This window comes from Rhipicephalus microplus, chromosome 5 (assembly GCF_043290135.1).
Source record: "Rhipicephalus microplus isolate Deutch F79 chromosome 5, USDA_Rmic, whole genome shotgun sequence".
NCBI classification, from domain to species: domain Eukaryota; kingdom Metazoa; phylum Arthropoda; class Arachnida; order Ixodida; family Ixodidae; genus Rhipicephalus; species Rhipicephalus microplus.
The window spans coordinates 69347311-69360951 of NC_134704.1; the positions used below are offsets into that span (position 1 = coordinate 69347311).

General features: G+C 46.5%; 1 protein-coding gene across 1 annotated transcript; it reads left to right on the top strand.

The window, feature by feature from the left end:
• Positions 1 to 7521: 7521 nt before the first annotated feature.
• On the top strand, positions 7522 to 9938 carry LOC119173437 (uncharacterized). Its single transcript, XM_037424260.2, has 2 exons — positions 7522 to 8052; positions 9334 to 9938. The coding sequence occupies exons 1-2, from the start codon at positions 7669 to 7671 to the stop codon at positions 9454 to 9456; spliced, it is 507 nt and encodes a 168-aa protein (XP_037280157.2). The 5' UTR covers positions 7522 to 7668; the 3' UTR covers positions 9457 to 9938.
• Positions 9939 to 13641: the final 3703 nt, after the last annotated feature.

Genomic DNA, 13641 nt, shown 5'->3' on the forward strand with positions numbered 1-13641 from the left:
ATGGTTACAACTATAGACTTCGGCACGCCTATGGCAGCTTTTGATGTTGGTTGGTTGGTTGTTCCTCCGAGTCCTGTCGCAACCCATTACAGGGAATCGGCCGTGAAACAGACGGTATACCTCATATTTGAAATGCTGGCCATCACGATGATTCAGTGTTTCCTTTTTTTCTTTTTTTCAATCTCATTTCACAAGGCACCTAGCGCTGCATATTGATCGGTCCTCTCAGCAACCAGATGTCACTGCTTCTGTTTCTTAATTCAGTGCGTAATTTTGCTTTGATGCTGACTCAAAGCGTAAAATAATGTACCACGCCGTTTTATTACGCACCTTAATTATCATTTCGTTTCCGTTTCACTGAACTTGCCACTTTTTCCTCGACAACCTTTTTGACCAAAGCTTCACCGCTTTGTGATTGCTGGTGGATGGAGAAGCCGCTTACGAGGCCAAATATGTAGTAACGTGCAACGCCATTAAAAAGAAAGGAAATACATTAACGTTCACGGGACTTCTGCAAACGTCGGCTGTGAACAAGAACCCACATAAATTCGAAAAAAGCGGTGAAACGCACGCCAAGAGCGAAATGCAATATTTTAATGCGCCGCATTATGTGCTAAATAGCCCAGCAATTTTGGCAGCATGTCCTGTCGAACGCAAACGGTGCGGCATCTTTTACTCTGTCATAAATAAGTCTTCAAGAAAAAATTTGCAGATCCCACGTACAGGGAGAATCAATGATACGCGAAGCACGAATGAGAAATGTTGATATGTCACTTTAAAACCAGCACAACGTTACGAGTTCTAGGTAAATGATGCCGTACATGACTTCCGTGTAATGATTATCATGTTTGGATGTGTCGTTTACCTTCGTCTTATATTCAAGTCACGTGATATAAAATTTAGTATATGTGGAGCAAGCAAAACGGCCACGAGCCTGCTATGAGCGTGGTATAGTGTCATGTTCTTACATGACACGCGTGTCAGGATTATCATTTTTGCACCAGGTATATATTTCGTCATCCATTGACGTCACGTAACACCAACTCTGCAGGGTATATGTGGAGCTGGAAAAACAGCCGCGAGCGAGTCATGAAGGTCCCAATATACTCTAATGTAGCAATGACGTGCGCGCACGCTGGGCACAGCGACGCTATGTTTGCAAAACGCGAGCACTCTATAGTCTGGCGTCTGGCGCGACCAGCGTCCGTCGACGTGGCCCGATGGCAACCGGCGCGAAATCCGACATGCTGCTATTCGCGCCAATGCGTTACCAAGACAACACTGCGTCTCCCTATTTTCATGACAGATGGACGCTGGACGCACTGAAATGCTCATACGTCAAAGCAACGTAGCGCGGCGCGCGCCTCGAGTATATATGGCAGGACCGGCGCATGGTGTTGCAACGCCCGCGTGACGCGACGAAATGAACGCCGGCGAGCTCGCGCACCACGTCACGTCGATTGGCGCCTTGACTGTGGCATGTAGTCATGTTCTGACATGACACGCATCTCATGATTATCATGTTCGCACCACTCACATAACTTCGTCATCCATTGGCGTCACGTGATACCAAATTTGGCATATGTGAAGCTAGCGAAACGGCCGCGAGCGCATCAACAGTGCGGAATGTAGTAATGTTGTTACATGACACGCATGTCGTGATTGTCATGATTGGATGTGTCATTTACTTATGTCGTCATTTCGCGTCACGTTATACCGAGCTTTGTATACATGTGAACCTAGCGAAACGGCCGCGAGCGCATCGTGAGAGCAGCATGTAGTCCTGTCGTAACATGACACGCATTAATATGTATCATGTTTGCACCAGTATTATACTTTCGTCATCCATTAACGTCTCGTAATACGAGATTTGGTTATATGACGCTAGCGATACGGCCGCGAGCGCATCATGAGCGTGGCATGTAGTCATGTTACATTACACGCATGTCATGATTTACATGTTAGGGTCTGTCGCTTGTGTTCTCCATGCAAACATTCCACACCAAACCAGTTTTGCAACATGCCATGTGAACGAAACCACCGCAAGAGCCGCAGGACCATGAAATTTAAATCAGGACATTCATGACAGACATGCCATGATTTTCATGTGATAAATAGTCAAATATGTTCTTCGTACAATCATGATATGCCATACCAAGTTTGGTATTGATACCATTATCGAAACAGCCAGGAGAGCTAAAAGGCGTAGGCGGCTAGATAGATAGATACGCTCAAAGTCGTCGAAGTTCACTAAGAAATGCTTCACATTTAGGCCGCGTTCACACTGAGCATTCCGGCCGCCGAAAGTGCTCCAAATCTGGTTCGGCGGCGGCGAGATCCGCCGAAAGGGCCCTCTCAGCGCCGATCGCTCTCGAACCGATTTTTGCGGCGTCCGCCGCCGAATCGGTCACCGCGGACCAATAGGAGCGCTAGTCAAGGAATTTTGAAAAATGGCGGCCAACCCCTACTCACTAGTTATGCCGCAGTGCACGTAACTGAATGTTGAAACCGACGGGAGTTTAACCTACTCTGTGCCTACTTCGTCTCCGTATTTCGTGAAATAGGTGGCCGAGCTTGCTGTTGGCATGACCGAGCTTGTTGCGGTCTTGCAGAGCAAAACGAACCCACCAACGCCGCTGGCGTCGGTGGTTTTTCTGCTCTTCGTGCATCACAAGACAGCCACGTGCCATCAAAGTAAGCAGTACTGTCTTTTCTTGCTTCTTGCGTACGAGAATCGTCGAAGTATACACCACCAGATAGCGTAGTAGCGTTTGGGAGCCGCGACAACAACCGGGTGACAGCGCATCCATCCCGTGTTCGCCCGTCACCCCCGGAAGCTTTTCCGGGGGTGACGGTTCGCCCCGTAGTAGATGGCATATTCGGCGGCGCGTCCAGTGCGAACGACGCTTCGTTTCGGCGGCAGGGGAATTTCGGTCGCTGTAGAAAGCGGATGTTTCAGTGTGAACTAGGCATTAAAACACAGGCGGTTGGAGAGGCCCAACTTTACTTAGGGAGTAGCGCAATAAATTGGGCTTTTTAGTGCGTATTTCCGTCGACTGAACGTAAGCTTGACTGGCAGAATTAAATGCATCACACATCAGCCGCAGCGTTTTGTTCGCTCATTATGTACATGCACCAGCTAAATCGTCGTGTTCCACATATTGCCGAAACCTGTTACGTCATTATTTCGTCCCCATGACGACACACAACATGACGTACTTACACGACATGGTCTATTTGCACAGCCTCCATAATCAGTCGGTCGATCACAGAGGCAGTGATGCCCCGCCGCGGTGGTTTAGTGGCTAAGGTACTCGGCTGCTGACCCGCATGTCGCGGGAATGAATCCCGGCTGTGGTGGCTGCATTTTCGATGGAAGCGGGAACGTTGTAGGCCCGTGTGCTCAGATTTGGGTGCACGCTAAAGAATCGCAGGTGGTCAAAATTTCCGGAACCCTCCACTACGGCGTCTCTCATAACCATATGGTAGTTATGGGACGCTAAACCCCACATATCAATTATTCAATCGAGGCAGTGCAAAGGAGAAACGAATACGTCATGGTATGTGACGTCATAATAACGTCATAGGTTTCTGCGATGTGTGCATCTGATCACGGAGGCTGTGCAAAGCGAGCATGTCGTGTGAATACGTCATGTTATGTGGCGTCATGGGGAAGTAAGAATGATGTGACAGGTTTTCACAATGTGTGCAACACGATGTTTGCCGGTGGAGTACACACGAAGCCATCATTACGTCCCCATGACACCCCATATTATGAAGTATTCCCACGTCATGGTCGCTTTTTGCGCAGCCACCATGATCGGTGGATTGATCACGAAGGCAGTGCAAGACCGCATTAGGTGCAGAAAGCCTTTGGAGGGGGACGTAGAAGAACTGACGTACCGACTGGCACGAGGAGGAAAAAGAAGTTGGCTTCCTGCATGCAGTAATTTTAAGGATATGCATAAAGTACCTATGCATAAAACGTACCTGAACAATTACTTTTAGGGACACTAAAGAGCAAAACGGGTTTCCGCGTATTAGTAGAGTAGAATTTCACAATCCCGAAAACACCAATGTTACCTCGACATGGCGCTTTGTAAGCGTGAAAACGTTTGAAAAGAAAATGCGGTTGGAGACATCACCTTGAGATTCCTGCCCCAAACACCGTGACGTCACGAATTTTGAAGGCGTCCACTAAGTTCCACGTAGCTCCTAATAGATAAAAATGAAGTGCATTGTTATCGGCCGTTGCCTAGAACTACATACTAAATTTCGTAAAATTTCTGCCAACTAATGACGCGAAAATACAAAAAAATACATCTTGAAATTTTTGACGTCACGCGCGGAGCTGGTGGTTCGTGATTTAAAAATCAAACTTCGACCTGGATTTCCTCCACTCTTAAAAATTTCATGAGATTGAAACATAATGCATTCAATCTCTCGCCGTGCAGTTTGTCAATCTCAACCAAGTCATTGTTTCTCTCTGGCGTCCCTTTAAATATCTAGCCGATGTTGTGGACGCTGAGCACAAAGCCGGTCAAGAGGTCATATACGGGAAATATCCGAGATGGCATTGTCCCTGGTAAAACAATAGTGCCTTCTCCATCTAGCGAAAGATAACCACTATTAGCGGGTGGGAAGCGCGCGCGAACGATCGTCTCAGTGGGCGCGCTTTCCCCAACTCACCAAACATCGCAGCCCCGAGGCAGTAGCGAAAGAGTGTCGCGGAAGTTCTTATTGCACACATTGCTCGTAGCTGCTGGCTGCTTACCGGTTATTAACAACACAACCTATGCTTCACGCAGTTTTTTTTCTTTTTATCCAATGGGTCCCAGTTGACAACGGGCTCCGTTGCGAACTACCGGCACCGCGCGACACCAAGTGTCATGTTCGTCACCTTCGGAAGCAGCCACTCCCATTGCAATGGTTTCAATTATGTTCTAAATTAGAGATTTGAAGAGACGCCAGCGCCGGCGGGTATTGAAAGCCGTTTTCAATGTACACGGCAGTGCGCCTCGAGCAGCCGACGCGGCCGCCGAGAACACACGATCCTGCCAAACACGTCATGCCGACAACGACACCGGCGTTTCCAGTTCTGGGCCTCGCGCCCAATAACTGAAGGACAGTACCCTGTGTCCGATTTTCCGAATTAGCAGTACATTTTGCGTGATAAGATTGAAAGAAGGGTCGGGATGATAATTTTTCTTTTTCACACGACGCAAGCCGATTGCCACTCAATACTCTGTCCCGTTTTTTTTTTTTTTGCGATGGTCTGCTATGACTTTGAAAGCTCTTTCTTTTGGTTGTCATTGCGGTGTTGCTATAACTTGTGTTTGAAGCTTGCCACCTCACGTATATTGCGGGCCTGACAACCTTGACACAAAATCTTGTTCACGACAGCAGGGTATTTTTTTTTCCGACGCGGTCTATGACGTGAACGATTTGTCGCATTAGTCCTTGTCATTACTCTGGCATAGGGTTCCTTTGCATGGTTTTCTTCCTCCTTTATAAGCTGGCCAAGGCAGTCTGGCACACTTCTGAAGAAAAAAATCGCGATTTACAAATCTGACACATCCCTTCAAGAAAGAACAACTCGTGTCCTCCGGTGTCGCAAATTAACTCTGCAAACACGTGGGCTCGCTCTACTGCAGTATTTCCACGATGTGCGTGTCAAGTCAATGCCACCTAGATTATCAGGCCTGCTCTCTGCCGCCATGACGTCACTCATTTTGCCCGAGCGAGCACGCGTACGGGAGTCTGTGACTCAATTGCCAGCATCGTATTCAGTTAAAAGAAAAACCGTTCGCGACGAGTTTCACATGCTTAACAGCTTTATTCTGCTTTGGGGTAAAAAAGGCACCTATTTAAGTAAGGTATTACGCTTTAAATAAATGGGATATTCCCCTGTGAGCTTTTCCTTCCACGAAAAAGCCAGAGATTGACGCTATCGAACGTTCGATGTATAAGAGCAAACTTTGATGGACCCACAAATTGACAAACTAAATACGACAAATTTTATTCATTCTTTATTTATTTACACACACAAACACACACACACACACACACACACACACCATCTATAGCATGCAGAGAAGCTGTCCCCAACTCATTTGCAAAGTTTCTGCAGTTTTACTCTTTCCAACATCAGTCTTCATAGACACGTAGTTACTGAGGAGAGTGTTTGCTGCAGCCACAAGTATGGTATTCAGCACAATATCAGGGCGATGACCATTGCAAGAGAACACAAATTTTTTCGTTTCACAAAAATCGCTTGTGACCGACGCAAGAAGCAGCGTTTCCTCTTTTGCTCTGGCCACTCTCGCAGTGGTGCGTAGTCGGTTATATAACTTAGGGCCTGGGAAAACAGTTAGTATTGTGTCTATATTAAACCACGCAGCCCCCGTGGGTGCTTCTACCAAACGGCCGGTTCTTGGATTGTTATATTTTTGGTAGTGGTTCTTAATTATTCTATAGCTTGAAGTATAGAGATTACACACCTGAAAACCAATTAGGAAAACGCTTTACCGTAAGTGTCTACACGCATCTAAATTTCAAGGAAATATATTAGATTAAGGTTTTGACCACAACAGTACTGCAATAATAAGATAATAACATTGGCAAAAAATACTATGTACGAAACCAATGCACTATGTAATGCAATAGCATATATCTTCCATTTTTATCAGCCAAGTCAACAGCGGTAATACAAGTCCGTGGCACTAATCGCCAGTTGAAAAATGTTTTCTGACCCCGAAAAAAAAATGCCTGTTCTAAAGGCGTTCTGCTACGCGCGTTTATTACTTCAATGACAGGGCCTACGACAAGAAGTCGAAAGCAAACATGGCATTCTTATTTTGCAGCAAGAACGGAATATGGTGGCGATGGGGTCATTTGAATGACTTCAAAATATGTAGTACGGACACACGTACCTTCGGGTCACAAATAGAACGGATGTCGATGTCAGCTTGACAAACGACGCACTCCCATTTCGTTCTTCGGTTGTCCTCGGGAAACAAGAACACTCGCAGCATCCGTACCTATGCCACGACAATTCGCCACGCAGCATCTCCCAACCATTCGGATTTCCAGCCGTACAGATTGCGAATATCCAGTGCACAAGACGCATCACATATCCACGCTGAAGTTCACGGACGCAGGAAAAGATGGTCTCCTCAGTCACCAACAAGAACACTAGCACGGCACGTAAACTTTCGTCGGGCTCGGCAATCCGTATCTGTCGACCGACGAGAGCAAGCGTAGGCACGTCTGTGCAGCGAAACACGCTGGTCAAAACGGAGTGACGTCAGAGACCGTGGCGGGCACAGTGACCAGGCCTGAAGTAATCTAGGTGGCAATTGGTCAAGCACCAGTTTTAGAATGCTCTCACGAAAACACGTTTTCGAATGAACTCTAGAAAGTGGCGAGAGTTCATTTCTAAAATGAGATAACCCGGAAAAGGCGCCTTGCGTTTAGCCGTAGATTTACATTTTATCGAGCCACCGCAGGCAAGGTTATCACTGCTGCATTATCGTCCTGGCATGCGCAGTCGATCGACACAGCAGCTGTGGTCTTCATCGTCGATACAAGCAGTGCAAGAGTCAGTATACTGAACAAAGTCAGTTAAACGTAAACGTCCTGGACAAAGCCATCCGGCCAAGCGGACCAATGGCGACCAACTGCCGGGAAATGTCAAGAAGGCGGCTGTTTCAAGAGCGCAACCCGAGAAGGTCCACTTCTGTTGACAGTGGCCTGGGGTTCAAACGCGCAGACGCTCGCTTGCCCACAGCTGAGCCCACTGACGCTTCGAAGCAAGCCACCGCATGCGATGCGCCCGTTCTAAGAAAGCCGCCAGTTGGTACTCCTCCACGACCAAGTCGTAGGTCGCTTCCCGCACTAACGCAACGTGGCACTTCGCAGCGGCCCGTGGTGCCCTTTAAATCGCCATCAACTCTGAAGGATAAGGTTATCGACATGTTCAGGCGAAATGGCGGGAAAGATGTGGAAGACCTGGAGCTGTCGTCCACGTACGTGACAGGTGATCAGTGGACTGTAAGTGCAAGTATTGTTCATACAATTCTGAGATGCGTATATGTTTGCTTCTAGAACGTTTACACGAGGTAGGCTACGCCACTAAACATGAGCACAACGCATCAGGTTAACTCAGCTGTGTACTGGGGCAGCGTGGTCTTTTATGAAAGGGAACACGCGAGTAGATGGCATGTGCTGTAGACGACGGTAGCTTAGCCTGCCAATAAATGGTAGCAAGGGAAGTGTGCTCGCTGTTGTTATATTTTCGTAACCAGAACATCCTTCTACCAGAAGAGGGAATCTAGCGGACCTTTGCCTGTCTTCCGTGCCTCATAATCTCGCCCGATCAAAGAAGACCGCAAAAGTTCACATTTTCCCCCTTGCTAACAGTTTTCGGTTGTCAAAGCCACCGTCACAAAAGGAAGTGCACGCGCTCGCATGTTCTCTTTCATGATATACCGAAATGTACTGAAATCAAACATTGATACCGCAGCGAACTGAATATAACATTCGTGACAGTTTTTTTTTTCATTTTCCAACCGTTTATCTTGGACTTTAGTAGAATACATGGATAGTACGCAACAATAGTATTGACCAATGCCGTCGCGGTATATATGTGCTGTCTTCCATGAAACCTGTTCCTTGAGATTTGAGAGCAGCTAAATGCAAAGAACAAATTTCGCCCAACAGAAATTTGGATTGTAAACAAGTATCGGTTCCACGTTTAAATTACTTCGTACGCACAGCTTGGACGAGTGTTCGACTATATGTATCAACGGAAGAAAGGAACTCAAGGGCCCGTTTCTTCATTAGTGAAAACCTCAATTAAAATCAACAGAAAATGAGGCAAGTGAGTGTATAGGGTACGTTAATTGCAGTATTTTAACTGTGCATACTATTTATAGTAACCTGAAGAAATCAAAGAAATTAGCATAAAGAAATCAAAAAAGATCACATGCCAATGGCAGGGACTGAACCTGGAACTTTCAAATAACGCGTCCGATACTTTGTCAAGTGAACTACGGTGGCTGTTGTGCTCCCGAAAATTTTTCCGGGTGTTTCTGAGCTCTCAAACGTGGAAGTGTTGGTCAGCACCGCTCGTAGCCACGACGTGGTGAGTGTGCAACTTTTTACCCAGATGACGTCACGTTACGCGCTATTTTTCTTCTTTCGTTTATTCACTGCATGTAGAATCTGGGATATACGTAATATATAAGGTCAGGTGCCAGCTGCTTAATTGATAACGTATATTCTGTACCATATTCTATCTAGCGCTAAATAATTTCTTCATTTTCGTTACAGCCCACCTGCCGAGACCAAAATCTTCAAGATCGACCATTACCTGAACGCTTTCCTGATTTCATCAGACGCTCCTTCAGGCGAAAATCTTACCGTGTGCAGAAGCCTCGCTCACACTCGCCGTAGATGTTATCACTTTCGATAATAAAAAAAAAAGATTTCTGCGTAGCTCAGTGCTCTTCAGAGCACAATGATGGTAAAACTTAAAAATCATTGTACTGACTCACATTACCGACGCATGACTACAGTTGGGAACGTCGCATAAGTGTGTTCTCTATTGTAGACGACCAGTGCTAAAATGTCTTTGTTACTCCCCTTATGATGGCGACAGGCAAATAATGACACTTGATTATTCTTTGGATTGCATCAATATTTGATATGTGTCAACTGATACTCTGTAATGCAGGGCGGTGTTTTTGTGAACAGAATACCACACGCCCAAGACCCTGTTCTGGTAGGGTCTTCGTGCATACGTATGAACACTCTTACGTTTATTGCTATGCAAGCTTGTCATACTGGCGTTGTTCAAGTACATCTGTAGCGGCGCTCGTTTTTAAATGCATTTGCAACACCTCAGTGCGTTGTAAATAAAATTTTTCCTTATGTACGATTATCATTTTTGTGCGACAACGCGGGCTTGCCTCAATAAAATACACCAAAGTCTGCGCGAATTCTGTCATTTTAACACGATAACATTAGCGAAACCGCTTCTAATAGCAAACCACGAAGGAAGATGTAGGTAAATAACGAAAAGATTGGGTTCTTGCGAGAATCAAACTCGGGCCTTCTGTGTAGCGAGCAGTGATACAGCCACGCCAATGTTTAGAACTGTTTCACGAGAAAGCCCTACGCAGGTGTGATACAGTGCGAGGAGCCTTCTTGACGCATGTAATATGTCGTGGCTGAAGGGTAGCATCACACCAGGTATCAAAACATGAATTGCGTAACGAGTGGGTAGTTTGAAGGCCCACCTATTACAAAGCACTAAGGCATAATTGAAAGCAGCAGCGGCATCAACAAGGTGAGCAGATGCGCTAACTGTCTGACATTAACTTATTTGGTATACTTCGCAAATGCGCGAAACGAAGATTTATGGCCTCGTGGACACTGCGTAAGTATACTTGCAGCAGGCATTCTATGGGATGATGTGAAACGGTCAACGTCACGTGTGCGGACGTTCCCTATACCTTGTCCACAGAGAAGGGAGGCTATGGGCTGGCGGTTGAGAAGGGGTTGTGAACGGGGCCCGATTACGCTATCGCGTTCTACTTTTCTCAAGCGTCCTCCAAGTGGTCATCTGTAGAGTTTTTATCTGAATACGTAACTTGTTAGAGTACCAAACAGTGAGACTCACAAAGGAACGATATTGTTATTCATTTATTTCGACGTCATAAATACCGCTTGTATCCGCACAAACGACATTGTTTTGCCGGCTGTAAATTAAGTAAAATAATAAAACTTGATCAAAAAACGCCCGTCAAGGAGTGAAGAAATGGTGCACGAGAACCATACTTAGCCAACACCAGCTAGACCTTTTTAAAAGAATGAGTGGCGTTGATTTAGCTGACCACACACCGTTCGCAAACGTGAAGATTCTCATACCCTTCGTCGTCCGTTGGTTAACGCGGTAGCTTTCATGTTTCAAGTCAGTGGCTTTGTACCCTACTGATCCTGTTGTGGTCACTCCGTGTTTTGTGGTTTCTTAAATGCCCAGTACCATAAACCGTCCATCCCGACTTTTTCACTTCACGAGGACTACAATACAAACCAGTTCATTAACTGACACTGCAGTGAATGAAGATCTATGCTCGGTATCGTTACTAAGGCGCCGCTCTCGTATGACGACTTTTAGGTAATGCAGTCAGACTTCAATTATCTTAATTTCAACTCATGCAATTGTGCCTGAGGGTTGAGCTATTTCTTTTTAAACTTTTATTTTTATTTCTGAGCTGCTTGATTCTCAGACCACGTACCTTATTACGTAGAGTCGTGAGCACACTTTGCATGAACACGGGAGTGCATCCCGCACCTGAAGTCAGCCGCATTGGGCTGTCAGTGACCCCTGTACTAGTTATAACTACACAGACGCAAGGCTCGGCGCATGCGCACTTCGTTCCCAACCTGGTCATTTCACTATCACAGTGCGTACGAATCACGTCATCGGTGAGCGCCTTGGACGAAATATCTCTCAAATGACACAGTCAACTCGATGCTGCATTACATGGTGTATATATATGTATATTCACCGCTAATGCACCGCGCATGTGCTGAGCATCGTTTGGGTTTAAGCAGGCGCCTGTGACAGCATGGCGGGACATGATAAGCATGGTGGCGACAGTACATTTTTATATGAGCACAAAAGCAGGCCAACGACGATAACTACGCGAACCAGGTTGAATTCTAACATGCTGTAAATTAACCCCGAATTACAAAACTGATCAAGAACAGACCTCCCTGACTGAAAAGAACCCTACGAAAACATGAAAGAAATCACAGCATATCCACGGAGTGAATGATTATGAGTGGGGTGAAGCTTCGAAGGGTTTTATCGGCAAACCGTGAATCATGCGCTGGCCGCGTCCGTCCATCTGTCCATTCATCCGTCTGCCTGTCTGTCCGTGCATCCATCTCTGTCTGTCACTCCAAGTGAACACTCCAAGTACCGCCATCTCGCATCTTTTCATTGTATTTTCGTCGCATACATGTACCGCCACCCAGCAGACATTTCAAGAAATAAAACCAGAGGTGGCTACCACATACAGGAGACACACGATCCATGCCTTAACGAGCTTCGCCCCTGAAAATCTGCGAAGCGTTTCAGGGGCGAAGCTCCTTATAGCGGCACCCGTTCGTCCCCTGTAGTATGTAACAAGTATAACATTTTGACTTTCAAGGTGGTGCCGGTGAGAGACTTATTCTGTGCGTTGTTGAACAATAAAAAATAGTGCTCAATGTACATGTCAATGGCTGCTAATGGGGAATGAGAGACAGGAGCATTCGGCTTTTAGTTAACGCGCAGGCTGCGATCACCATTAGCAGCCATTGGCATGTACATTGAGCACTATCTGACAAGAAAGGGTTGCTACGTTATACTCGCTGGGTGTAACCTCCTTAGCTTTAGAAAGGTTTAGCGAGCGTTGAGCCGCAGTGCCATGAATACAATGAACTTGTATATACCATGAATGAACTCGAGGTGGTTGAAAATGGGAAGTAGATACGAAGCGCAAGCCGTAAGAAAGTAAAAGCCGAATTCTTTGCCTCTCATTTACCATTAGCAGCCATTGGCATGTACATTGAGCACTATCTGACTGAAAATGTTTGCTACGTCATACTCGCTGGGCGCAACCTCCTTGGTTTTCGAAAGGTTTAGCGAGCGTTCGGCCGCAGTGCCATGAATACAGTGAACTAGTATATACCATCCACTCGAGGTGGTTAAAGGTGCGAAGTGGAACCGAAGCGCAAGCCGTAAGAAAGTGTGCGTGTGCCACCTCTCGTTTAGTCCTTGGAATGTCCGCTGGATGGCGGTGCTTCAAATGGGGAATATATGATGAAAAGATGCGAGATGGTAGTACTTGGAGTGTTAAATAGATGGACGAACGGACACATAGACAGATGCATGGATGGACGCATGAACGGACGCAGGGGTGGTTGCATGGACGGACGCAGGGACGGACGCATAGATGGACGGAAGCAAGAACGAATGGACGGACGAATTCTTCACCCCACTCTTCATCATTCACCCCGTGGATATGCTGCCATTTTTTTGTTTTGCACATTTCTGCATATTCTCACGTAAACATATACGAAAACATATGTATACGTACAGTCTACATATGCTCTGGTAAACATACATGCACACGCAGCCATGTTATAAGATTCAAGGTATAAAACTGGTGACAAATTAAAACTATATAGTAAGTTTTTTATGCGTTTAGGTTTATCTCAACTTGGTTCACATAATGCCTGCAGGAATCATCTCCCCGAAGAGAACCCTGAACGGATGCGAAACAGCAGCGGTGTGCACGGCGTTGACCCGGTTGAAACGAGAGTCGGCACGGGTGCTGGAAGAACGGTTTGAACCGAAACTCGGTGTAGCGTTTACTCGTGTAAACGTTTGTTCGAAACGCGAAGACACGTGAGGCAGCTTGGGTTTCATGTTTCGTCGCAGACAAACGAGCCGAAAGGATGCTTCCACTCAACGTGCGGTAAACCATTGCGGGCGGTGGACAGAGTGAAGCGAAAGAGAAGTGTGTTGCGAGTGGGCGGAAGAGCCGGCGGCTGCGGGCGCTGCGGCGAGCGTGCCAGGGATGA

Coding starts and splice junctions, on each gene's coding strand:
- LOC119173437 (XM_037424260.2), top strand. CDS start 7,669: ATGGCGACCAACTGCCGGGAAATGTCAAGAAGGCGGCTGTTTCAAGAG. Junction 8,053..9,333: donor TGACAGGTGATCAGTGGACT/GTAAGTGCAAGT, acceptor TTTTCGTTACAG/CCCACCTGCCGAGACCAAAA.